This window comes from Callorhinus ursinus, unplaced genomic scaffold, assembly GCF_003265705.2.
Source record: "Callorhinus ursinus isolate GAN/ISIS: 27379988/994484 unplaced genomic scaffold, GSC_fseal_2.0 scaffold83, whole genome shotgun sequence".
Classification (NCBI taxonomy): domain Eukaryota; kingdom Metazoa; phylum Chordata; class Mammalia; order Carnivora; family Otariidae; genus Callorhinus; species Callorhinus ursinus.
This window is the reverse complement of record NW_027397145.1, coordinates 2,185,893-2,213,459: the sequence shown is the minus strand read 5'-3', so window position 1 is coordinate 2,213,459 and position 27,567 is coordinate 2,185,893. Positions and strand designations below refer to the sequence as shown.

The window sequence follows — 27,567 nt, the reverse complement described above, 5'->3', positions numbered from 1 at the left end:
CCTTCACCCAGTGGAAAGAATGGTATTGTAACATCCACTGGATGTAGCACATTGGTCAATTGGAAAGGAACCTATGACGTACTGGGAGTATAGAATAGGATGGTACTATGTTATGGGCCAGTGAGAGAAAGATATTGTGTCCCATGGGCCAATGGGGAGAGTTTCCTAAAAGAAAGTGACAGGAATGGTAAGGGCGTATTTTCAGGACAGGAAATCAATAGATATTGGGGCACTAACTGCTTAGCTCAAAACACCAACTCGAGGTACCTTGCCCCTCAAGCCCCGCCCACCCCAGTAAAAGTCTTTGGGGTCTGAGGCGGGTAAGCTAAAGCCTTCTCACATATGGGACCCCCCCCCCAGAAGGAAGGTTGGGCCCAGGATGGTGCCATGAAGACCGAAGGACCCGCCCACTTCCCCACCCCAGCCGAAACTGCAATTCCCCTCCCTGCCGCAGGGGGCACTGCAGGCCCCGGGGAGGTTGGGGCGGAGCGCTGCGAGGGGCCCGGAGCTGCCGCCCCGCTCCGGAGCGCGGGGGGCGCTGTGCGGGGCCCGGGCTGCGGCTCCGCTCCCGGCCACGGGGGGCGCTGCGCGGCGCCGGTGGTTGGTGGTGGCTGTTGGGGGGGGTGGGGGGGAGCCGCGGCCGCGGGTGGTGCGGAGGGAGGCCTTGCGGGCGGATCGGGCGCTCAGCGGCAGAGGTGGTGGGAGGCGGCGGGCGGGAGCGCGGGTCTGGCCGGCCCTGGCGATGGCGGACGCGGCGGCCTCCCCGGTGGGCAAGCGGCTGCTGCTTCTGTTCGCGGATACCGCGGCCTCGTCCTCGGCCTCGGTCCCCGCGGCGGCGGCGGCGGCGGGCGGAGATCCGGGGCCTGCGCTGCGCACTCGGGCCTGGCGGGCCGGCACGGTGCGGGCCATGAGCGGGGCGGTGCCCCAGGACCTAGCGGTGAGTGGCGGCCGAGGCGGGCACTTGAGGCCGGGGCTGCGGGGCCTGCGGGCGGCCTCCCCGGGGGCCTTTGTGAGGGGGCGGTGGGGTGGGGGTGACCCAGTTCCGCGCCCCCAGATCTCCTTAGCGCCCCCCACCGGCTCCTCAGCACCCCGAGCTCTGGCCGGCATGGCTTCCGCGTCGGGGTGCGCGCCCCGGTTTCCCCCCGGGGGCGGCCAGGGCGCCAGGAGCTGCCGCTTCCACCTGGGAGGCCCCGCCTCCTGAGAGACCCCTTTCTCAGCGTCCCCCTCTCCCCAACACGCCTTGGGAACAGGCTCCCGAACCCTGGGTTCCCGGGCCCCTCAGAGTTCGGCTGGTGCTGTCGCTGCCTCCTGAAAGACGCGGACCTGTAGTTCCCAGCCTCCCTGGAAACCTGCGCCCTGCTCCCTTCCTCCCGGAGCCCCGAGTGGGGCGGGAATGTGGGCAATTGTGGGAGGCACAGAGGCTGCAGTTGGAGCTGCTCGGGGCTTTTTTATCTGGCAGTTACTTCCTCCTTGTCTGAGCCCGGCTCGGCCTGGCGGTCTCCAGAAAGGCCAGCTCTCGGGACTCTCTTCGGGCTCCTTTCTCTTTGAGCTTCTGGGTGACAGGAGCTGCAGTTGTGGCTGTTTTTGATAAGTTTGAGATGTGTCTTAGCGGGCGAATGGGGCTGCTGCTGGGTGGTGCTTTTTTGCTCCCAGCTCGGCTACTCCCTCAACCCTGGGAGAGGTTTTGTTGTGAAACTTTGTGTTGGAGCTTGGGCGCTTTTGGAATACTTGCCTTGGTATATTTTGTGATTAAAGTTGTTCGGTAAAATAGAACTTAACTAGTATTTGGGATCAGGTTGTGTTATTTTTGTTAATGTGGCGGCAAAATATTGTCTTTGAGCTTTGCAAGCCTCTTTAGTTCCTCATTCTGATAGCGGCCCTAGCTTCTCTGTTAAGATACTATGAAAATAGGGAGATTCTTTTGGAATGTAATGCATCAGCAGGCAGAAGGCAAATTTTCGTGATGAACTTGCTCCTCTAGATATTTTATTTGCTGTAAATTGGAATGATTTTGGGGGATTTGATATTGTAGGTTTCTGATACTCATTTTTCTATCTATTGATCGGTGGTGGTAGGCTTCCCCCCCTCCCCCTTATCAAGCTTTATGGGTTGTTTGGCTTGCGGTTGGCTTAGCCTTTGCTTCTGCTACTTGAGTTCACATTCTTTGATCTTTCTCCATGCTAAATAAGAAAAGGCTGCTTGGGCATTTATGAGGCTTCAGTGGGGCGAATTTGTAAAAAGATACCAGGAATACAAGGGGACGAGGATGATGATGAAGGAGGGGATTTGGATTTAAATTCCTCTGTGCTTTCTTCAAAAGACTGCTTTCTAGGTTGGGGTGGGGGAGAGGTGTCTCTCTCAGAGCCATTAATTTACCCCCGTAAGTGCAAAACATAATGAAGATCCATCATTACATGCATACTTTGACCTAAGGCCTAGCCTGCCCTAGCTTTTCAGTTGGAATTTTATATTCTAGTTGTTTCCTCCATCAGATGAATTGCTAATGAGCTCTGCACCTGAAATGGCTACCCATTCACTTTGTTGTTTGCTGGGCTCCCTAAGGGCAGAGGTTTTTGAAGCTCACTGAAATGCTGGACACTACTAAGCTAAATACTGAATAATTTTACCACTGGGCTCATTGAATTGGTTTCTCAAACCAAGTAAAAAGTTGCAGTGATTCTTGGAAATTAAAGCCAAGCGTACATTAGAACTGTGTTGAGGTCTTGCATGGAGCTGTATACATAAAGAAGCAAAGGCAGATTAGGATTTTGAGAATAAACAAGCTTGTCCTGTATGTTTATCAAGGGACATAGATGAGAAACAACCACAACAAAACTCAGAGCCTTTAGAATTTTTCACCAGTTTGCAAAATTGCTCAAGAATTGCAGTTGCTATGTTGAGGTTCTATTAATGACAATGACTAGTCTAGGATGAGAACTGGCCGTTTGTTTTTCTTTTTCATTAAAGAGATTTCCTTTGGACCCTAGACATGTGGGCCTTACCAATTTGCACCACACACCGTAGTAAACACAACCGTCTTCCAATCAAAAGTGTTCTTCCTGTACTCAAGGGTGGAGTTTTCAAGCAGCTGGCCTGTGATTGGGCAGATTTTCATTCAGTTAGTTTAAGATGTTTTCAGGCATGCTTGGTTTTGAGTAATGCATAGCAGGGCGCCCCCTGTTAAGGATGAGTAATTGAGGGTTGGATGAATGAGTTTTTGAAGTGATTGAAAACACTTCTCAGTTTTAGGCTCCATTAATACCCTCTTTCTAAATACTTTTTAATCCTGAATGTTTCAAAATGTAGCCCTGCTCCATTTAATGAACCCTTTTCTGGAAAACAATACCAAAGCCATGTACTACCTTAAAATGAAATATGAAAAAAGAAAAGTCAGGATCCTTTTGATTGGGAGTTTTGTTGTTGAGGGTTTGATAGTGGGCATCTTCATCAAAGCTATGCTAACAAATAATTACTGAGATTTTTAGATGTAATAGGGAAAAAACCTCCCCGCCCCCCATGGAATAGTAGCTTTATTTGTATTTCTAAATAGGCTTGTTTAAAAAAAAAGTCTTGTTGCAAGATTAGTTTAATGGATTTTTATGCATTTCTTTCTGACTCTAAAGTCTGTCCTCTTTGTGTTCTAAATCATTATTGGTTCATATGAGTTGCAGAGACCTTGGAACCTTCATATATGTAGGGACGGTAGGTAAGACACATAGACCAAAAAAAAAACATGGGTTTTCCTTCCCTTTTTTTTTTTTTTTTTTTTGTTAAAAAGCAAGACTTCCATTTTGTGAAATGTCAAATAACCAAAAGTACCCAGGAAAAGCCAACAATTATCTTTCACAGGCCTCCACTTGCAAAAGAAGGCTTTGCTCATCTTTCTTCATACTAGTACAAAAAATGTAAAAACATTCATCTATATACAAAGGGTTGCCTTTTTCTTAATCAAATGTATCACGCTGCACAATATCTGCAGGCTCTTCCCCCCCCCCTTTTAAGTAAGGACTCTGTTTTTTTAAGATTCTATTTTTAAGTAATCTCTATACCCAACCTGGGGCTCAAACTTAGAACCCCGAGATCAAGAGTTGCAGGCTCTACCCACTGAGCCAGCCAGCTGCCCCTCTCTCTCCATTCAACATCATACCATGGGCATCGATACCTATAGATCTTACTCATCCTTTTAGGTAACTACATTGTATTTCATAGAATGGATGTACCATCATTTGTTCAATCATTCCTCCTTATGCTGTTAAAGTTATTGAAAAAAAATTTTGGTACTACAAATAATGCTGTGGTTAATAAACTTGAGCATATATCTTGTGTAATCATGGTTTTATTTCTGTAGTTTAGACATTCAGGAGTGGGTTAGGAGCTACAGGAGTGTATGCATCTTTTATTTTATTAGGTAATGCCAGGTTGTTTTCCAGTGAGGTGAAAGCATTTCATACTCCCACCAGCAGTGCGTGCATGCAGTGCTTTCCCTTTTTACCTTTGCCATCATGGTGTCATCGGTCTTTGTCATTTTTGGCAATCCAATGGGTAAAGAATAATATAGCATTTTCATGACTACTGGCTTTTTTCTATGTTTATTGGCTCTTTGTATTTTTTTAATGAGTTTTATGCCTATCTTTTGCCCATTTGAATAAAGGAGTTGTCATTGCTCTGTACAAGTTCTGTGCATTTTCAGGATATGAACTCTTTTACTTCACAAGTGTGTTGCAGTTATTTTCTCTTTGTCTTTTAACTTGATGAGTTGTTTTGCCATACAGAAAAACAAAAATGTTTATATCATCAGATCTCTTGGACTTTTCCTAATGGCTTCTGGGTTGCTTGGGGACAGCTCCCCTGTCTTGAGCCTATATAAATGTTGTTCAGGTTTTCTTTATTTTTACCTTGAGATCTTTGATCCACCTGGAATATTTTTGCAAACGGCATGTGAGGTGGGGGATCTAACTTGTTTCCTACTGAGTAACCAATGGTGGCAGCACCAATTTTATTAAGTAAACTGCCCTTTTCTTGCTGTTTCTTATAATTAAATGATGCCTTTAGTAGCACTGATTTGTTTTGAATGTGTAGCGTAGCTATCACAGCTCTCCAGAACTTGGAAGAGGAGTGAAAGCATATCTGCCTTATTTTTTTTTATCCCTTAATCTTTCATCTTTTATCTGGCGGAAAGGTGGGCTCTAAAGTACTCCTTTCCTTTGATTCCAGATAATGTAATAATTGTAGCAGTGTCCAGGCTAGTACCATGTTTCTTCTGTCTGGGAGTCTTCCAAGAGGACTGAAAGCATATCTGTATCTGCCTTATTTTTTTTTTTACGTCGTCCTTGTCTCGGGTTAGGTGGACTTTAAAATACCTCCCTACTTTGTTTGTAGGTAATGTAATGATTAGAATCAGGTCCAGGACAGTACCATGTTTCCAGTCCACAGTCAAAGCCTGTGACCTAGAACTTCAGTCCTAATTGAAATGGGAGTTTATAGATTTTAATGATTATCCTTAAGTGTCCTTTTCTTATAATTCCAGAAGTTTAATAAAAAGCTGCATGATACACGATACGCGGTTTATTAAATAGAATATGGTTTTGTGGATTGGTGTAAGGTTTAGAGAACTTTAAATAAAAGTGAGATTGTACAAATGAATATGTAATGTTTAAGTGTGAGCCCCTCTAACTGCACTTTTCATTTTAATTCTCTTAGAGCAGGAGGTCTGTTTTTGAGACAGTGAGCCATCCTTGAGTTTTTCAGGCACTCAGGTGTTTCATATTGTTCTTTTTTTTTAAGTTTGTCTTGTATGTATGTGTATAATTGTTAATAGTTGCCTCTTTGTGTTTGCATTCTGTTTATTTTAGAGCTGTGTAGTATATCCACCAGTGATCACATACACTGGTCATTTTGTCCATCCAGCATCCTCTCTCCCTTTACTACACAATCAGATCTTTCCTCTTAATTACCCATTTGTTTCTAAGAGTTCCTTCACTAACTCCCCACCGGCCAAGGGCTCATTCCCTCCTTCAGTGCTCACTTGCCGGGTTCTCATTTCCATTGTGTTATGGTTGATTTAGTTCCCCACTTTCCTTCCCCTAAATGGTGGGTAAGTAACATGGCCTTTCTGTTGTTAGTGATTTTCTCAACAGCTGGAGTTGATTCCTGTAGGCTTTGCTTCCACAGGCCTGGGGGACACAACACCTGTTGCTGCTTCTCAGTTTTCCACTGCCTTTGACAGGTTGGTGGTTTTTAAGCCCTCCCTACCCCACTCCCCTAACTGCCAGAGTGTCTTTTACCCTTCTTCTATAGATGGGTAAAACCTGCCTGATTGTTAAGTAGTGACTCATATAGTATGACCTCTCTGTTTTGCAAGAGCAAAAACTCCATTTGTGTGTGTGTGTCCAGGAGTAATCAGGCTCTAGGGAACTGATTCTCACTAACCAAACTCTCTGGAGACTTATTTGTAAATCATCATATAAGGTTATTAATTTACAGTGGGAGATAATACCTGTCCAGAGATCTGCACAGAGCCCCCTCCTGGTCTACTCAAGACCAAATTACAGATAAGAAGGACCCTTGGTGTGCAAAGAATCGAATGAGGGAACGTGGGTGTTGCCAAACGATATTTATAGCAAGTATCCCTGATTCAGTGATCTTGCACTTTCTTAATACTTTCTGGCTTCTGCTTTGTTTCCCCTTGACCCCTTTGCTTTTAATGTTAACCATTGAAATCCTATAAAGAGAAGAGAAAGCCTGTGCATTCCAGGTTCTACCACCTCTGTAAAGCCTTTCTGAATCCCCAGCATGTTTTTTTTTTCTTTGCTACTTTAGTACTTTGTTATATGCCTCTTTTGGAATATTAATCACGGTTTTTCTTCTTATAGATATATAACAAGATGTATAGCTAGCTTATCTTCCCTACTAAATTGTAAGTTCCATCAAGAACAGAACATGCATTTTTCTGTTACTTTAAGAGGACTTCTCTGACTCCCATATCTTAAAAAGAATATTTAGAAGCTGGTATTAGATTAACTTTCACATCTGATTTATTATGGAATTTCTACTTTGTGGCCTCCTGTCATAAGGTGTTTATAATTGATCTTTAATTTTTTTGTTACATATTTCTGTTGATATGGACTTAGTACTAATTTTTTGGTCTTGAGATTAATGGAATCTTACTTGGGACTCCAGTCCGAAGTCCATCGTCCACTGGTTTTTGTGACTTATATCTGGCTTATTAGATTAGAAGCATTAGATGTTTTATTTTTGTGATTCTCAGGTAATGCATGCCTGTGATACAGAATGAAGAAATTATTTTGATGATAATTTTAAAAGTAGCCCCTGTATGTCACAACCGATTAGAAACTGCTGTTTATGTTTTGATACATATTCATCTAACCTCTTTTTTAGAATTGTTAAAAGTCGAATTCATACTGTATTTTCAATTTTGTGTTTTGCTTTTTTACTTAATGTCGCAATTTTCCTGTGTTACTGAAAACTTTTGTGTATGGGTGATTTTAATTTTCTTGGTGCTTTATTTTCCACAGGTAACATGTATTCTCAACTGAAAGGAAGACAATAAAATGCTTTCTAAGAAAAATCTTACAATTTTTATTGGCTGGATAATTTATTTAACTGTTCCTCTTTCATTGAATATTGAAATTGTTTCACATTTTAGCCTTTATCAGTTATGCCGTGATGAGCATTTTTGTGAATAAAGCCTATCCTGGATTATTGCCAGGAGTGTTATTATGGAGACACAGAGTGTTCACATATTTAAGATTCTTGATAGATAACATTTTTTTTCTTTTTTTAATATCATACCAATTTATAATCAGACCAGTAGTGTGAGTTTCTTAAGGAATGCAAGTTTATCAGGAGACCAAAGTCCACTAGGCCTTTTATGCTTTTATTTCATTTAATCCTCAGACAATCCTTTGAGATACTTACTGTCCCTATTTATAGGCAAAGGAGGTGAGGCGCAAAGAGGCTAAAGTGACTTGCCCTGGGCTACACTGCTAAGAAATGAGGAAGTTGGGATGCAAATCCAGATCTTTGTGATTCCACAGCCCCTAAAAGCGCTATATATGTATATGCTTGAGTTTTTATTCAGGTTATCCCTATGGTACTCAAGTACTTAACATTTAATTTATTGTGGTTGTTATAAGGGGGGGGTGAGGTGGTGAATAAGGTTAATTGTTAGAAAGCTATCTCTCTCTTTTTTTTTTAAAGATTTTATTTATTTGAGAGAGAGAATGAGAGAGAGAGCACATGAGAGGGGGAGGGTCAGAGGGTGAAGCCGACTCCCTGCTGAGCAGGGAGCCGGATGCGGGACTCGATCCGGGGACTCCAGGATCATGACCTGAGCCGAAGGCAGTCGCCTAACCAACTGAGCCACCCAGGCGCCCTAGAAAGCTATCTCTTGATCAAAGGAACCACACAGAGAAAATTGTTTTTTGTTTGAAAACTGCTGTCTTCTAGACATGCATCATTCCGCATCTTGGCTATCGAGATATCCCACAGTTTTGTAAAATCATTTGAAACAGACTTTACGTTTTGTTTAGAATCATTAAAATTCAGCTGGTAGATTTTATAGATCTTAAATTGGCTTTTTTCAACAACACCTGAATCAGGCAGCAAACCCTTGTGGCTGATCAAAGGAACTCCAGAGAGCCCTGCAAAATGAAAGACATTTATAGGCAAAAGGAGGTGGGACAAGAAGATTATTCTAGCAAAGAGCTGATTGTTTCAGACAAGACCACTTTCCTTGGGGGGCAGTGGGGGTCTGTCAGGCTGATTACATCACTAGTAGTGACCAGGTAGTTCCAGATTTACTGGTTTAAGATTCCATTCCTGGGAGATTTGTGATTTGATGACTTGGGCTTAGCACAAGTGACTCCATTTTGGACCTGTTGTCCTTTTTGAACAGAGTGTAGGTAGGAAAATTGGAAAAGAAAATTTAGGGACCTTGGGAGTTGAGTTAGTCTTCCATTTCCCTTACTCTCAGTCATCACAATATCCTGTTAGTATTATCTCTGTGGTTTCTCAAACTTTTCCCTTCATACAGCCTTGTGGGATTAGGCCTTTTTCATCTCTTTCCTGGATTATCATGGCTTTGTAATTGGTCTCCCTGCCTTCAGTTTCTTCTCTCTGTAATTAATCTTCCACCCTGTTCCCAAAGTTAATACTTTCCCTTTTAAAAGTATTAAGCATTTTTATGAATACATATTTTTTTAAAGAAGAAGGCATATTTACTGATTAAGTCTAAAATACTATTACCTCTTTTGTCTCAATCCTTCTGTTCCCTCACTGCCCCCCCCAAAATCTGTAACCAGCTTTTTTTTTTTTTTTTTTTTAAGATATTATTTGTTTGAGAGAGAGAACAGTCAGGGGGAGGGGTAGAGGGACAAGCAGACTCCTGCTGAGCGGGGAGCCTGACACAGGGCTCGATCCTAGGACCCCAAGGCCACTACCCACGCTGAAGTCAGACACTCAACCAACTGACACACCCAGACGCCCCTGAAGCCAGCTTTTTTGCATATAATACATCTTGGAGATTTTTCCTTAAGTGTTTTAGATGTATCTTTTTTTTTTTTTTTAAGATTTTATTTATTTATTTAATTGACAGTGAGAAAGGGAACACAAGCAGGGGGAGTGGGAGAGGGAAGATGCAGGCTTCCTGCCAAGCAGGGAGCCCAATGGCGGGCTCCATCCCAGGACCCCGGAACTATGACCTGAGCTGAAGGCAGCCGCTTAACCAGCTGAGCCACCCAGGCGCCCCTAGATGTATCTCATTTTTTAAAGACTTCTCAATACTACTTCACGGTATAAGTAAAGTGTGTTTAGACATTCATCTAATTTAAAATACTTCGTAATTTCTATTTTGATTTTCTATTTTAAACTGAGCATTAAGTTTTTCCCCAGATGGCACTATCTTTATAAAACATTTTACTATGTCTTCCCCCTCCCCGTTTAAAACTATCAGTGGCTCCCCAGTGCCTATATCAGGGAACATAAACCCACATGGGTCCAGGGTACCAGGCTTATGAAAATAGGTGAAAGACCAGAGGGTAGAGTGGAGATTGGCACCTGGAGAGTGCAGACACTGCCTAAAGATGCACATTAAAAACAAACCAACAACAACAACAAAACATTCTGCTGGCCAAACAAGACACCTTTGCCACCAGATTTCAATGCATCACGCATTAACATGCCAGTCAGAGCCCTTACAGAGCCCTTACTTACTGACTGGTAGCTCTGGCTGCTGCCTGGAACACACAGTCTGCTTTTATGTTTCTGTTCCTTTGTACCTGCTGGAAAGGCTCTCCTTTCCCTGCCAGAATGCTTGTCTTTTAAGACCCAGCATGGGTACTACTATCTCTTCTGTAAAACTGTTCTAGTTTCTCAAGGCAGATGCCTTTTCTGGCCTAATATAGCATGTTCACATCTTTGTTACTGCCCTTATTACATAGCTCTATGATCATTTCTATACCTCTCTGTTGACTCATCTGGGGTGTGAGTCCCTCTGTCAATTGCTAGCTTTATTCACCTTGATATTCTTGACCCCAGTAAATGCTATACATTAACATAAGAGGTGTTCTGTTTTTGTTGAGAGTGAATAAATGAGTAATTTTATTAATTGTAGGAAGGATGGCCTTAGGGAGAACCAGAATCTAAACTGATGATTAAACAATAAACATGAAAGCTTATGTTACTCATATTACTACTATCTGATGTTATCAAACGTGAGAGAAATTAATTGATTTTATTAAAGAATTTCTTTGATTTTAATGTCACTAAAATAAATGTAAATCACTTAGATACTATAAAAGGAATTTTTAAATAAAAGCAAGAGTATTGGCACTAACTTAACTAATGAAATATTTTACATCTAGTCCTTGGGTTTTAGCTGTAGCATGTGTAGTTCTATTTGCTGCTTCTATTCTAATAATAGAATTTTTAAAAAAAGATTTTAAATAATCAACTCAAAACTGTTTTAGTCTTGTTCTGTTCAGATACTCAACCTGCCTTGGTCATCTCTGACTCAGTCCAACCACAATCATTGATTTTTGTTAGTTTATATCCCTTCCTCCTGTTCTGTGACCTGGCCACTACCATTTTAAGAGTTCATGTTCTAGGTACTTTAGTCTGAAATGATTCTTTATATGTTCTACCTTCTTCCATTACTCTAGCTAGGGAGTAAAGCACAGTGCTAGGGCCAGAAATAAGCCTCACTGTTGAGAGAATATGTTTACATATATCCACATTCCATATTGCTCTTTATTTTCCTTTTTCTAAAGATTTATTTATTTTGGAGAGAGAGCAAGTGAGCGAGCGAGTGGTGGGAGGGGCAGAGGGAGAGGGAATCTCAAACAGACACCACACTGACCACAGAGCCCTATCTCACCGCAGGGGACTCAATCTCAGGACCCTGAGATCAGGACCTGAGGTGAAACCAAGAGTTGGACGCTTAACCGACTGCGCCACCCAGGCACCCCTCCATATTGCTCTTAAAACAAATTCATATTGTTAGCCTTGAGGTATAGCTTGCTCCCAGAACATACATCACTGTTGTTGTCATCAAAGTAAACACTTTATTCCATATATGTCCTTTGCCCAAGTGGGTTGCGAGATAATTTCCCTTAAATTAAGCAAGATCTGGCTTTCCAATAATTGAACTTTTCCCTGATGTTTTCAGATAAGTGATGATAGGATTCCTGAATATTAACTTTTGGAATGTTGAAGTTCTTTTGTACATAGAGTAAAAATTGTTACAGCTGTAGTACAGTTACTTCTTTTAGCGTTGTTGTATTTGTGTGTTGCTATAACTTATAATTTTGTGACTCGGGTTGATTTTTAATGTGGTTGGCAGATTAGAACTGCAGCATGGCACCTGGCTGTCATTTGCCATGGAACCTCAACCTCTGGTTTTCTGAGTGATGCCCAGTACAGGACTGTCACTCAGGGTCAGACTCAGCCAGGGCATTTAATGCTTCATGCTTCTTTACATGCCATGCAAGGTCTTGTGTCTCTTTTAGCCACCTCCTCCTCCTGACATCAGTTATGTAATGGTACCACTCTGGTTCAAAATCCAAGCCATTGTTGCATTTTCCTTTGCCCTTTTATCCAGCCAGTCATCAAGCTTGGTGATAGAACTCATGGATTCTCCTAAACACAAGTCATTTTTTTTTTCCTAGTCTCACTGCTCCCACTCTAAGTCATCGAAGAACACTCCCTATTACCTTCCCCAACTCCAGTCCATCTATAGCCACTGGTAGGTAGGCGAATTTCCTTAAAGCTGACTGCTCTGTTCATAGCTTGACCTCAGTTAGAAACCTTTTAGTGGCACTTGTGTACATGCATGCACACACAAGCACACTTACCCCTCCCATTGGCAGCTGGATGAATCCCCAATTTTTCATCCCAGTATTCAAGGTCTTCCACCTTGACTCTTAGTTTTTTTAGCCTCATCTCCCACTCCTTCCTCCACAGTCTGCTTATATAGCTCCTCGCCATCCTAGAACTTGATTGGGACTTTTTTTTTTTTTTTTTTTTTGGCCTCAGCCCATGTAAGTCCCTCTGGACCCCTGAGGTGATCTCTGCTGCCTCTTTATTTTACTTTATTTCTCTTTGTTTTATGGCATATTATTCCCTAAGTAGTGCTTTGCAATTGACCAAAGTGCTTTTGAATCCATTACTTAATTTAAATTTCACAACCTCTGTATGAGGGAAGTAAGACAGGTGTGTCGTATCACAAGGGAGAAAGCCAATGCTTGAGGAGGGAAGAGTGACTTGTCCAGTGTTGCAGTTCATAGAGTGGAGCTAATGCTCAAATCCAAGCCTCCTAGAACATAAACTCCAACCTTTGTTTATTTATGCTGTTACTACCTTTCTTGGTGCCTGGGTCTGCACATAAGTGCAGACTTGATTATCTCTTCCCAGTTGTACGCAAGTTATTTGAAGTTGTGTTTTATTCCCTTGGAACATATATGTATATGAGTGAGCCCATTCATATATTAAATATATTGCAGTTCAGTGTTCTCTTTCTCTATAAAAAATCATGCTTCTGCTTTCTGAGCCTCGTTTCCCCTTTGTGTGTGTGTAAGTAGAAGTGAAGCTTACTTGTTATAATAAAACTGGAGCTTTATATAATGAATTTAATTTCTGGGATAACTTTTCAGCAATGCACTCCACACCCACAAGGTTATATTGTCTGTGAAGAGATTAAGCCTAATGCTAGGCTACTGAGAAGTGATTTCACACTTTTCAAGTATAAGTGTCCTGAAATTTCATATAATTGTACCTATAATTTTGTATGTTGACTGGATGAGAACATGTATACCAACAAAAGCTGATACGAATTCAGTAACAATTTTAATGGATTTAAATTTTATTCATTATATCATCAACATATATTTTTCAAAGATTTTATTTATTTATTCATTATTTGAGATAGATAAGGAAGAGCACAGAGGGAGAGTGAGAGAAGCAGACTCCCTGTTGAGCAGAGAGCCTGTTGTGGGGTTTGATCCCAGGACCCTGAGATCATGACCTGAGCTGAAGGCAGACACTTAACCAACTGAGCCACCCAGGTGCCCTCATCAACATATATTTTTAAAATAATAGTACATATATATACGACATATGTAGTACTCACTCTATAGGAAATGCTTGGTGCCCCTAGTACTTAAAAATCTTGGTAACTCCATGGTTCCTAGTTGGGAGTCACTGCTCAGGGATTCTGGCTTTGTCCTACATCACTCATTGTTGCCTTAGGAAGCTTCTTGTGAGAAATTTCCTACAGTGCCAAGGGGTTGAAAAAGCATTGCTTCCCTGCGTAATGGCTTTGTTTTCCGACAGTGAGAGGGGCACCTGGCTGGCTCAGAGGGTAGAACATGTGACTCTTGATCTCCAGGTTGTGGGTTTGAGCCCCACGTTGGGGGTAGAGTTTAATTAAAAAAAAGATGTAGATGGTGGGACCTATGCAGCTGACTTCCCATTTTCAAATTGGCCTTTAAGAAGCTTAGAGCCAAAAACATCAGTTAGTCATACTAGCTGTATAGATCCTTAGCGGCCAGCTTAAGTTTTCCATTTTATACTTTGATAGTGACTTCCTTTTGTAGTTTGCTTGGTCTTGATTTTTTTTTTTCATTTATATTTTATCATTTTATTGCATGTGTTTCCCAAAAGCAAACTAAAATTCTGTGAAAATGAATGAACACTCTAGCCCTTCTATGACCAGCTATATTTTAGGTCCTGGGTATAACTATTTTAAATACTGATACCTATTTGCATATGTCTTGCTCTTTATGCTGCATGTGAAACATGCTCAGAAGTCAGAATTTATATGGAAAAGCCAAACCTAAGCATACTATTTATTAGAAAAATGTAGTTTGATTTAATATGAATCACTTTCAAAAACTTCTTACACTGTCTACTTAACCATGTCTCAAAAAGTAGAGTGTCTCTTGTGGGAGGAAGCAAAGCCTTGTTGATGATGATAGCATGCCTCTCCTAACAGATATGAGATCACTCCTGGCAGGGGTAATTTTTTTTAATTAAATAAATTTTTAAATTAAGTAAAATCCACACGTAGGACTGGGAGGGCAACTTCTTTTTTCAGTGTTTATCCTTTTGAATTTTGTGCCATGTGTGTGTATCACCTATTCAAAAAAAAAAAGTATCAAAAAAGTTCATAGTCCTTTTCAATAGAACTGTAAAAAATTTCTCTCCAGCCTAATAGACTGTGAGCTCTTTGAGACCAGGAAATGTGCTAGATTTCTCTCTCTTATTTCTGAACCTAGTCCAGTTCTTTATACATAATAAGTCCCCAGCTGGTGTGCATAGATGTAAATTGGAAACCAAGAGTTACAAATTTCAATAGGATCACGGCTAAAAATTGTTGACTGTGGATGTGCCCCCTTAACTCTGCTACCCTTTTCAGAGTGAAGCTGAGCACAGCTTCCTTGCTCTGAAGTAAGATTGATTTTTATTGAAATTCATTAGAAGAACTTAAAAAAAAAGTAGAATTTTTCCTAGTCACGGTTTATGTTTCTTTAATTATTACAGTGTGGATTTTTCCAGATGTGACCTCCAAACTCCTTTTCATCTCTTTTTGCAGATCTTTGTAGAATTTGATGGCTGTAACTGGAAGCAACACTCCTGGGTTAAAGTTCATGCTGAAGAGGTTATTGTGCTTCTGCTGGAAGGGTCTCTGGTATGGGCACCCCGGAAGGACCCAGTCCTTGTCCAGGGCACTCGAGTCTCAATCACACAGTGGCCAGCCCTGGTGAGTGATTTATTGGCTAGGAACACATTTGGGCTTTACTCCTATGTTATAACTGTAACTGTGGTATTTACCCAATAGCTAAACTCTTTAGAACTCCCAAAACTCCGCGTTTATCCCTAATATACCTTTATTCTGAAGTTACTAAAGCAAAAATTGGGAGATCTTTTCTCCTGTGTCTTCTGAAACTTACTTTGTTTTATTGAAGTATAATTAACATACAGGTTTATATTAGTGTTAGCTGTACAATATAATGATCCAACAATCCTATGTATTACTCAGCGCCCATCGTGATAAGTATACTCTCAATCCTCTTTATTTCACCCCTGCCCCCACCTACCTCCCCTCTGGCAACCAACCACCAGTTTGTTCTCTGTATTAAAGGGTTTTTGGGGGGTGCCTGGGTGACTCAGTTGTTAAGCGTCTGCCTTCGGCTCAGGTCATGATCCCAGGGTCTTGGGATCGAGCCCCGCGTCGGGCTCCCTGCTCCGCGGGAAGCCCACTTCTCCCTCTCCCACTCCCCCTGCTGTGTTCCCTCTCTCGCTGTGTCTCTGTCAAGTAAATAAAACCTTAAAAAAAAATTTATAAAGGGTTTTTTTTGTCTTTTTTCTTTGTTCATTTTGTTTCTTAAATTCCACATATGTTGGAAATCATATGGTATTTGTTTTCCTTTGTTTGATTTATTTCACTTAGCATTATACCCACTGAGTCCATTCATGCTGTTGAAAATGGCAAGATCTCATTCTTTTTTATGGATGAATAATACTCCATATGTGTGTGTTTTCTTTATCCATTTATCTGTGAATGGACACTTAATTGCTTCTATATCTTGCCTGTTGTACATGACCCTGCAAGAAACAGGAGTGCATGTATCTTTTCAAATTAGTGTTTATGTTTTCTGGGTAAATACCTAGTAGTAGAATTAATGAATCATCTGGTAATTGTATTTTTAATTTTTTGAGGACCTTCCATTTCCCACAGTAGCTGCACCAATTTACATTCCCACCAACAGGGCAGGAGGATTCCTTTTTCTCCACATCCTCACCAACACTTGTTATTTCTAGTCTTATTGATACTGACGGGTGTGAGGTGGTATCTCATTGTGGTTTTGTGCATTTCCCTGATGAGGAGTGATGTTGAGCATCTTCTCATGTGTCTGTTGGCCATCTGTATGCCTTTGGAAGGTCTGTTCAGGTCCTCTACCCATTTTTAATTGGATTATTTGGGCATTTTTATGGTGTCATGTGTTTTTTATATTAACCCCTTATGGAATATATCATTCGCCAAATACCTTTTCCCATGGAGTACGTTGCCATGTCATTTTGTTGATAGTTTCCTTTCCTGTGCAAAGGGTTTTTATTTTGGCATAGTCCTGATAGTTTATTTTTGCTTTTGTTTTCCCTTGCCTGAGGAGACATATCGAGAAAAATGTTTCTATGGCCAGTGTCAACGAAATTACTGCCTATGTTTTATTTTATGGTTTCAGGTTTTAACATTTGGTTGTTTAATCCATTTTTTTTTTAAAGATTTTATTTATTTATTTGAGAGAGAGAGAAACAGCATGAGAGGGGAGAGGGTCAGAGGGAGAAGCAGACTCCCCGCTGAGCCGGGAGCCTGATGTGGGACTTGATCCCAGGATTCCAGGATCATGACCTGAGCCGAAGGCAGTCGCTTAACCAACTGAGCCACCCAGGCACCCCAATCCATTTTTTTTTTAAAGATTTTATTTATTTATTTGAGAGAGAGAATGAGAGCAAGAGAGCACATGAGAGGGTCAGAGGGCGAAGCCGACTTCCCGCTGAGCAGGGAGCCCAATGCAGGACTCATCCGGGAACTCCAGGATCATGATCTGAGCCGAAGGCAGTTGCTCAACCAACTGAGCCACCCAGGCGCCCTAGGTGTTTAATCCATTTTGAGTTTATTTTTATATTGGTGTAAGAGAATGGTCCAGTTTTATTCTTTTGCATGTAGCTGTACAGTTTTCCCAACAATATTTGTGAAGAAACTATCTTTTCCTCATTGTATATTCTTGTGTCCTTTGTCATAGATTCATTGACCATATAAGCTATAAGCATGGGTTTATTTCTGGGCTCTTTATTCAGTTCAGTTGATCTTTGTGTCTAATTTTGTGCCAGTACTGAAACTTTTTATGTTAGGTAATATTTGATACTTTTGTTTCTAAAGAATTTTTCCCCTTTAGTGTCTTCTCATAGTAAGGTTATGAAACAATGTAATCCTTAAAGTCTTTTCTTTCCCTAAGAACTCATTATTTTCCCCCCAGCTAGATAAAATTGACATACAACCTTGTGCAAGTTTGTGAACAACATGATAATTTGATATACATATATATTGTGAAATGATTGCCACACAGTAAGGTTAGTTAATATATTCCACTGGTTCACATAGTTAATATTTGGTGTATGTGTGATCAGAACTTCTAAGATTTACTTTCTTAGCAACTTTCAAATATACATTATTGTTAACTTCAGTCACTATGCTTTACATTAGGCCCCTCACAACTTATAACTGAAGTTTGTACCCTTTGACCACCTTTACCCATTTCACATTCCCTCTGACCGATGGGAATCACCAGTCTCCACTGTATCTCTGAGTTCTTTTTTTTTTTTTTTTTGGTAGCTTCCATATGTAAATGAGATTCTATCTTTTTTTTTGTCTTGTCAGAGAGAGAGAGCAAGGGAGCACAAGCAGGGGTAGCAGCAGGCAGAGCCAGAGGGAGAAACAGGCTCCCCACTGAGCAGGGATCCCGATGCGGGGCTGGATCCCAGGACCCTGGGATCATGACCCGAGGCGAAGGCAGACACTTAACCAGCTGAGCCACCCAGGCCCCCTGAGATTATATCTTATTTGTTCTCTGTCTGACTTATTTCACTTAGTAAAATGCTCCCAAGTTTCATCTATGTTGTTTAAGTGATGGGCTTTCCTCCTTTTTTATGGCTAAATGGTATTCCTGCGTGTGCACATACCACATCATTTTCCTCATCCGTCACTGGATGCTTAGGTCGTTTCCATATCTTGGCTGTTGTGAATAATGATGTAGTGAATGTGGGGGTGCAGATTTTCTTTTGAGATGGTGATTTCATTTTCTTCAGATACATACCCAGAAATGGTATTGCAGCATCATATGGTAGTTCTATTTTTAATTTTTTGAGGATCCTCCATGCTGTTTTCTATAGTGACTGTACCAGTTTACCCTCAACTGTGCACAAGGGTTCCCTTTTCTCTGCCTCCTTGTCAGCCCTTTTTGTCTTTGATGATAGCCCTTCTGACAAGGTGTGAAGTGATGTCTCCTTGTGGTATTTATTTGCATTTCCCTAATGATTAGTGATGTTCAGTCCCCCTCCCCACTTTTTTAGAGAGAGAGAGAGAGAGTGAGCATGGAAGTGCAGAGGGGGACAGAGGGAGAGGGAGAGAGAATCTCAAGCTCGCACCACTTGGGGCTCAGCACAGAGCCCAATGCAGTGCTTGATCTCAACGACCCTGAGATCATGACTTGAGCCAAAATCAAGAGTCAGACTCTTGGGCGCCTGGGTGGCTCAGATGGTTAAGCGTCTGCCTTCGGCTCAGGTCATGATCCCAGAGTCCTGGGATTGAGTCCCGCATGGGGCTCCCTGCTCCTTGGGAGCCTGCTTCTCCCTCTGCCTCTCTCTCTCTCTGTGTCCCTCATGAATAAATAAATAAAATCTTAAAAAAAAAAAAAACAAGAGTCAGACACTTAACTGACTGAGCCACCCAGGTGCCCCTGTTCAGCTCCTTTTTATGTACCTATGGGCCATTTGTATATTTTCTTTGGATAAATGTCTATTTGGGTGATTTGCCCATTTTTTAGATTAGATGATTTGTTTTTGCTTTTGAATTGTGTGAGTTCCTTATATATTTTGGATATTAACCCTTTACCTAATACATGATTTCTCCCATTCCTTATATTGCCTTTTCATTTTGTTGGTCATTTCTTTTGCTATTTGTAAGCTATTTAGTTTTTTTTTTTTAAAGATTTTATTTATTCATTTGCGAGAGAGACAGAGAGAGAACAAGCAGGGGGAGAGGGAGAGGGAGAGCTAGAGGGAGAAGCAGACTCTCTGCTGAGCAAGGAGCCCGATGCGGGACTCGATCCCAGGACCCTGGGATCATGACCTGAGCTGAAGGCAGACGCTTAACCACCTGAGCCACCCAGGCACCCCAGTTTGTTTGTTTTTGCTTTTATTGTTTTGTGCTTAGTTTTTTTTTAGTAAGTTTTGTTTTCTGAAGTTGGACAGAATCGTGGTGTAAGTTTAATTCTGAGAGTATCCACTGTTTATATCCTGTTAGCAAAGTAAAGCATAAATGTCTACTTTAAAAAAAAAAAATCTCATTCTCCTGTGGCTAACCAGAGTAAATATATAATACTCAAAACAAATATTTTTTTACCTATTGATTATACACAGCATCATTTACTGGACTGTCTTTTTGTTTTTTAAATTTTTATTTATTTATTTGACAGAACGAGAGAGGGAACGCAAGCACATGGGGAGAAGGAGAGAGGGAGAGGGAGAAGCAGGCTCTGAGCAGGGAGCCTGATGCGCAGGCAATGCGGGGCTCAGGGGCTCAATCCCAGGACGCTGGGATCATGACCTGAGCTGAAGGCAGACGCTTAAAGACTGAGCCACCCAGGCACCCCTCTTTTTGTTTGTTTTTAAGGCCATTTCCAATTGAACTTGTAGAAGAAGCTCAAATTGACATGGGCCCCTGGGTGACTTTTGTAGGCTGTTTATGAAACAGTAATATGAATTTACCCATGAACATTTATACCAGTGATTATTTTACAAATCTAACAAAGATTTCAGGAGTTCTAGAGACCATAATGGTTTAAGTCTTTATTCTGGGAATTTACTGTAATTTAGCCCTCTTGAAGCCTGACAAGATTAGTCAGATCCCTAGAGGGATTGCGGAATTTCTCATTCTTTGTGTCCTTTTTAGCTGTAAATAAGACTGTTGAGCTGACTTTCTGGTCTAGTTTGCTTCCTAGTATTATTTGTGGGGTAGATGCTGGGTTGGGAATGTTTTTAAGAACTTACACTTTAGCTTATCTGTATTTACTGGAGTGAAATATATTAATAATGGATATTTTCTCTAAAGTTAGAGATGTGGTTGAATTGTTACCTATTTTCTTTTCCAAGTTCTAATCAATTTGTCCTTTCTCTTTCACAGACTTTCACTCCCCTAGTAGATAAACTTGGTTTGGGTTCTGTGGTTCCAGTTGAATATCTTCTGGATCGAGAGCTGCGTTTCCTGTCAGATGCTAATGGATTACATCTGTTTCAGGTACTTAGCACTTGTTCTAGTTCTTTTTTTTTTAATTTAATTTAATTAATTAATTTATTTAAAGATTCTATTTATTCATCTGACAGACACAGTGAGAGAGGGAACACAAGCAGAGGAAGTGGGAGAGGGAGAAGCAGGCTTCCCGCTGAGCAGGGAGCCCGATGTGGGGCTCGATCCCAGGACCCTGGGATCATGACCTGAGCCAAAGGCAGACGCTTAACACCTGAGCCACCCAGGTGCCCCAAAACTTGTTCTAGTTCTAAACTTATTTTTCTCCTTGCTAGTTTTTTTGTTGAATATAAATATGTTCCCCCTTTTAGCATTGAAAGAAGTACTTCCTCCCAATAATTTACTGTGCCTTTTATTTTTTTTTAAAAGATGTTATTTATTTATATATTTGCCAGAGAGTGAGAGAGCACAAGGAGGGGGAGCATCAGCCAGAGGGAGAAGCAGACTCCCCAATGAGCAGGGAGCACGATGTGGGGCTCAATCCCAGAACCCCGAGATCATGACCTAAGCCAAAGGCAGATGCTTAACCAACTGAGCCACCCAGGCATCCCTCCCTGTGCCTTTTAAAGTTTCTCTGCTACCTTGAAAGTTTATTCACTAGCTGAGGCTTGTTTCCTCTCCTGCATACCCCACCCTACCCTGAAACCACTTAAGACTTAAGAGCACAGGGGCGCCTGGGTTCCCCCTCTCCCTCTGCTACTCCCCCTGCTTGTGCCCTCCCTCTGTCAAATAAATAAAAAGGCATTTTTTTTAAAGATTTTATTTATTTATTTGACAGAGAGAGACAGCGAGAGAGGGAACACAAGCAGAGGGAGTGGGAGAGGGAGAAGCAGGCTTCCCACAGAGCAGGGAGCCGGATGCGGGGCTCAATCCCAGGACTCTGGGATCATGACCTGAGCCTAAGGCAGACGCCTAACAACTGAGCCACCCAGGCACCCCTGTCAAATAAATAAATAAAATCTTAAAAAAAAAAAAACCTTAAGATCACAATTCTAAGGGTCTTCTGAGAAGGTGGCTTCCCAGAGGTGGCTCCTTGTATAACTAAAGGGTGCCTATATACTTAGGTCAGTGGCAGAGAAGCTGGAAGTTTGGGCTGATTCCAAGCAGCATTAAATATTGAAGAGCTTAAGGCGCCTGGGTGGCTCAGTTGGTTAAGCGACTGCCTTCCGCTCAGGTCATGATCCTGGAGTCCCGGATAGAGCTCCCTGCTCAGCGGGGAATCTTCTTCTCCCTCTGACCCTCCCCCATCTCGTGCTCTTTCTTTCTCATTCTCTCTCTCAATAAATAAAATCTTTAAAAAAAAAATATTGAAGAGCTTAAGTTTATTTCTACTTACAAAGAAAAGGGATAAGTTAGTAGTTTAAACAAACTAGCATCCGAGTTAGAGTTTCAGAATTTATGGATGGTAATAATTTATTTCTCACTTGTAAGGTTTACTGTCTGAAGGTTAAAAATTAGGAGACTTCTAAGAGTTTTGCTGTCTTATTGAATCAGCCAAGGGCAGTATTTCCTTAACAATGTTGTGTGAAATATTAATGATGATTTCTTTGTTGATATGTCTTCCTCCCTCTTTAGGCTTCACTTCCTCTCACCACCCTTGCTTTATTCATCTTTGCCATACTCGTGCTTCTGTGAGTAGGCACTCAGTAAATGTTGGATAAATACCAAAATATGCCAAAAGAGTTACATGGAATAAGATATTTTGTGATCAGATATGTATGAGAAACACTGACCAAAACAAATTTTTTTCTTCCATGTTTTCTCAGAGCCTTTAATATACTACTGTGTATAGAAAGATAGAGTAGGTAATATTTCCTAAATCTAACTGATCCTAGCATCGTTATTTTTTGCAGAACATCTCATGAGACTAGAGTTTTACAGAACATTCTTGGGCCATGCTGGTGTAGAGCTCCTCAAGGGTATGATTTTTCTAATCTGATTAGATACTATTGCTTTCATTTTAATATTTGGTTGTTTTCTTCTTTTATCTTTACCAGATGGGAACAGATAGCCAAAACCAGATTCTTTTGGAACATGCTGCACTGAGAGATACAGTTAATGCTTTGATCAGTGACCAGAAGCTACAAGAGATATTCAGCCGAGGTAAGAACAGGTAGTCTTCTGTCCCTGAATCCTGAATCAGGTATGTGATCAGTGTTGAAAGTGATTGAATGGGGAAGACACCATGCAACTCTAAACATTTGTGCTGCTTTTTGTGGGGAGAGTCAAGAGTGTGCAGTTGGCTAAATCTCTAGAATAGTTTGGAAAAATACGATCTTACTCAGACCCGTTTTCCTCTTTAATTACATTTCATACTATCCAATTTTGTTGTGAGTTTTGTTCTGTTGGGTTTTTTCCCATTTCTTAAATATTTATTAAGGACGAACCTTGGGGGCGCCTGGGTGGCTCAGTCCGTTAAGCATCTGACTCTTGATCTCAGGGTCATGAGTTCAGGCCCTGCACTGGGCTCCATGCTAGGCGTGGAGCCTACTTGGAAAGAGAAAAAGGACAGACCTTGTACTAGACACAGTGTTAAGGTGGTAGAGCTAGAAAATCTCTGCCCTTATTGAGCTCAGTGTCTGTGAGGTTCTCAAGGAGTAAAGACTATTAACATAAATAACATCTTAGAGTGCAAGTACGTTCATAAAAGAAGGTGTCCACAGACTCCTTCACATTAACAACGTGTTAGTTTTTTTAAGAATGATAAGAATTATTAGCTTTTTCCAGTTCAGATACAGATTTGCCCAAGATTCCACATAAAGAATAGACTATCCTTCCCTTCATGTTGTACATCTACTCCTCTTCCATTCTGAACCTCTTGAAAATTGTGATTTTCAGTGAAATAGAGTCTTTGATTCTCTTTTGTCAAGCTGTATCTGAATGGGTAAAGGTAAGTAAACTGGTTTATTGGGAGAAGGAGAGTATCAGGATAAAGTGATGTTTAGTAATCAAGGAAAAATATGGAGGCAGAAGGGATGTGAGGTAAAATTGATAGCAGAGAGAAGAAAATTGAGTGGACAGAATGAGAGGTGGAGATGTATGGGTGTATGTATAGGAAAATTGAGGAAACTTAATTATTGTTCTGAAAGATAATAATTTAAAATCAGTAATGATTTAACTATATAGTCTCAAATATACAAGATATGGAGAAGAGAGAAACTGTCCTTCAAGAGAATCTGTTCTTTTTGGAGGGACAGCTGAAATTGCAGGGTAACATTACCTGCTGATAAAGTAATATCTTTAAAACTCTGTGTTCCTAGGAAGACAGGTGCTATATTTGTTCAGACTATTATTAGTGCAGAGGCTGGAAACCTCATAAATTGAACTCTCCACCTACTGTTACTGAAAGTCAGCAGAGTGTAAATGGTTATCATTCCTATGGTCACTTAACATAATAGTATACTCAACTTCCTGGCCTTCATCTTTTATATGTATATGTCAGATCAGATATGTCTGATAGATTTTTTTACTACCTGTAGTTTCTATTTGTAAGTGTTCTTTTTCCTGTATTACTTGTGCAACTGGAAGATTGAGATAAGATGAAATCAGATCTGGGAAATGCTAAGGGATCTCCAAATAAACAGAATTTACAAAGATCACTAGGAAAAACTGTGTTTTGTTTTTGAATTGCTGAGTATGGTAAATCTGAAATTGCTCATTTATTCAACTCCTTACAAGTTGGAAAGGCTAAATATTTACACCAAATAGTTTTCCTTATACTTTTAGAGACAATCATGAACTATAGCTCAGCCAAACATATTCAGTACTGACTAATCTCTCCTTTAGGTCCCTACAGTGTCCAAGGTCACAGGGTCAAAGTATACCAGCCAGAGGGGGAAGAAAGTTGGCTCTATGGTGTTGTAAGCCATCAAGACTCCATCACCCGTCTTATGGAGGTCTCTGTAACTGAGGTGAGGTTTTGGCTTATTTCCTCTAAGATTCATCCATCCCCTTACAGAGGGTTGTGTAGAGAAAGGGAGCACTTGACTATGTATTAGAAGACTTGGGGTCTAGCTCTGGCTCTTTCACTTAATGACTGTATGACCTTGAGAAAGGCTGTTCAACTTCCTTAATTGTTCTTCCTCATTGTTCTCATCTGTAAATTAAGAGATATTTCGGTACTCCGCCAGCCCCACCTCAGCACTGTTTTGGGAACTGAGATAATATATTGGAAAGTGCTTTGAAATCTGTAAAACATTAACATAAAAATATAAAGTGGTATTGTCCTTATTTTATCATATCCATAAAGGTTAGTAGTTTAAAATCTAGTCAGTGAGCATTTGCTTCTGTAATACTTACACCCACTCCCCTATAGATGCTAAAAAAAAATGTGTCATTTCTAATGAAGTAAATATAAATAAAGCACTGCATCTAGAGCTACCTGGAGAATTGTCTAGGAAAAACAACAGATGAGTGTTTTGAGACAAACAGAAATGTATTTGTGCTGTCTTTGAATTGGTTTCAGATTTGCTCTCAGCAGTCACATGTAATGTAAGCGTAAATGATTTTACTTAATTCCTTTTTGAGTTTTCAAAAATATTACTAATCTTCATTTTAAAATGTCAGAAATACATATAAATAAAGTAGATATTGGAGGCCACCCCTTCTCCTAGGCAAATAATCACAAATAATCACTCCCCTCATTGGTAACCACCATTAATAGTTTGGTATGAATTCCATATTCTTTGAACCATCTTGTGTGTGTGTGTTGTAATATTTGCATGTTATAAATTTATGTGATAAGTATATGAGCCATACTTTATTAATAAATGGGATTATGTGATATATATAGTTCTATAATTTACCTTTTTTACTTAGCTGTAGATTATCAACATCTTTCTGTATAAATATACATAGAAATTTGCCTCATCCTTTTAAAAAAGATGCATGCTGTTCCACTGAATGGGTATATTATAACTAATTTAATCTAAAATTGATGGACATTTACGTCATTGCCAGTATTTTCAGTAATACAAATAATGCTGCGGTGAATATCCTTGAACATAATATTATACACTACTTCACATATTGGAATAAATTTCTAGGTATATAATTGCTAGATCAAAGGATATGCACATTAAATCTGACAGGGTGTCAAATCAGCTGCTCCCCAGTGTTTTTGTTTATTGATAGAGTGGTTCTTTTAATGACGTTCGGTTCTGTAGGTTTTTACTTTCTGATATGTACAGAATAGGAAGATTTTAGAGTTGCAGAATTTGAAATTAATGTCTCTAAAAGAGACACTTGGGCATTGAACTCAATTCTTTGATTCATCAATTTAACAAATATTTGAGTGCTTACAATATTTCTGACCTTTTTTGGATATTGTTATTCTGGCAGTGAATGAGATAGTAGAGAACCCTGCTTTTGTGAAGCTTTCATTCTATTGGGAGTAGAAACAAAGAGATAATTACATGGATTATAGAAGAATACGTAATTATGTCTTTGGACAAGGCTTAAGTCTTTTTTCTCCCCTTTTTCATATTTTCTGCTATTCTTCTACTCTAGAGTGGTGAGATCAAGTCCGTAGATCCCAGACTGATCCATGTGATGCTGATGGATAATTCAACTACTCAGAGCGAGGTACAGTAGTCAACTGAGTCTCTGAGCAGACTCATGATCTTTCTTTATCTTATTAAGCAGATTCCTCATGCTTGTGTTATCCATGGATGCCCTTCAGGTTTCCACTCTGGCCACTGTACATTTCTTGCTCTCTCCAAGTCTTGTCTAGTTAAGGGAATATAGTCTCAAGAAGGAAGTATAGTTGGAGCAAACCCTTTTAATCATGGCTGTGTTACCCAACCATTTTAGAACTCTATGGCCTATTTCTTCTTACATTCTTTCAGGACAGGTATATTTGATATATTTGAAAGATATAGTAGACAGTTAAAGCTGTAACAAGCAGTAGTAATATTTATAACCTACCTAGTAATAAGAAATGGAGAAGCTGCATCCTTTTTCTTTCTATTTAGTGGTAGTGAGCTCCAAGAAGTCTGAAATTTTGTATCCCAAGAAGAAATAAATCAAACAGGTGCCTAGTTCAGTGCTCAGCACACAGTGGATTACTCCATAATTACTGTGAATCAGGCCAGCTCTTGGTTCATTCAGAATTATCATAACCCAAAAAAAGATATATAATAAACCAGTGTCTGAACCAATCAAGGAATGCCATGTGAATTTCTTTTCACTAAGACATTGACAAGACAGCTGTTTAGCCACATGTTCCTCATAGTCTCTTAGCATCTCTGTAATATTGCTGTCTTGGCTACTCCTGCTAAGGATATGGTTCTTCTCATCTTTATCCAGTCATTCTTGCCTTGATAAAACAAAATCAAGTTAGGAAAAGAAGAATCAGGGTTAAATTTAATAGCTCTTTACTATATATTATATTGCCACAAGTAGGATAAGTCTCTTGACTATTTGCATGACTGAAAATATCTTTTACTTTGATGGTGTGTTGGGCCCCTTTTTATTCCCTTCCTTACTTCATTCATTCACTAAGTACCTCTTAAATGCCACGCACTATTCCACTGGTCAGATATAACTGGAGAGTACTGGTCTCCATGTCTTATGCTGTCTACTCACATGTGAGTAGCTCACTGGAAGTAGGACATACATTTAAGTTATTGCTCAGGGAGGTTGCAATGAGCCAAGATCAGCAATTTGGCTAGATGCATAAGAGGCGAGATCTATGGTTTTCAGAAGCAGATTACCAAAAGTATGGAGGAAACAGAAGTAAATCTTGAGCTTTGTTAAGAGCTATAGAATGAAATTAAGGGGAAAAAGATGGAAATGAAGGCAGCAAAAAAAAAAAAAAAAAAACAAGAGTAGAGAAACTAGAACTGGCAAGAAGAAATATAAAATTTGAAAAAGTTGCAGTTATAATAGCTATATGTTACAACAAAATACAGATCTCTACAAAGAAGCTATAAATATTCAAGGGCTGTAAGATTAATGAAGTTGGT

At 40.4% G+C, this 27,567-nt stretch overlaps 1 protein-coding gene across 2 annotated transcripts in view; it reads left to right on the top strand.

The window, feature by feature from the left end:
• Positions 1 to 639: 639 nt before the first annotated feature.
• KDM3B (lysine demethylase 3B) overlaps positions 640 to 27,567 on the top strand; it is a 65,817-nt gene continuing 38,889 nt past the window's right edge. For both annotated transcript variants that reach the window (XM_025852147.2, XM_025852146.2), the window contains exons 1-6: positions 640 to 937; positions 15,110 to 15,277; positions 20,480 to 20,593; positions 22,600 to 22,705; positions 24,389 to 24,513; positions 26,111 to 26,185. In XM_025852147.2, the coding sequence (XP_025707932.1) occupies positions 743 to 937; positions 15,110 to 15,277; positions 20,480 to 20,593; positions 22,600 to 22,705; positions 24,389 to 24,513; positions 26,111 to 26,185 (783 nt within the window). In that variant the 5' untranslated portion in view covers positions 640 to 742. The remainder of the gene's footprint in view (positions 938 to 15,109; positions 15,278 to 20,479; positions 20,594 to 22,599; positions 22,706 to 24,388; positions 24,514 to 26,110; positions 26,186 to 27,567) is intronic.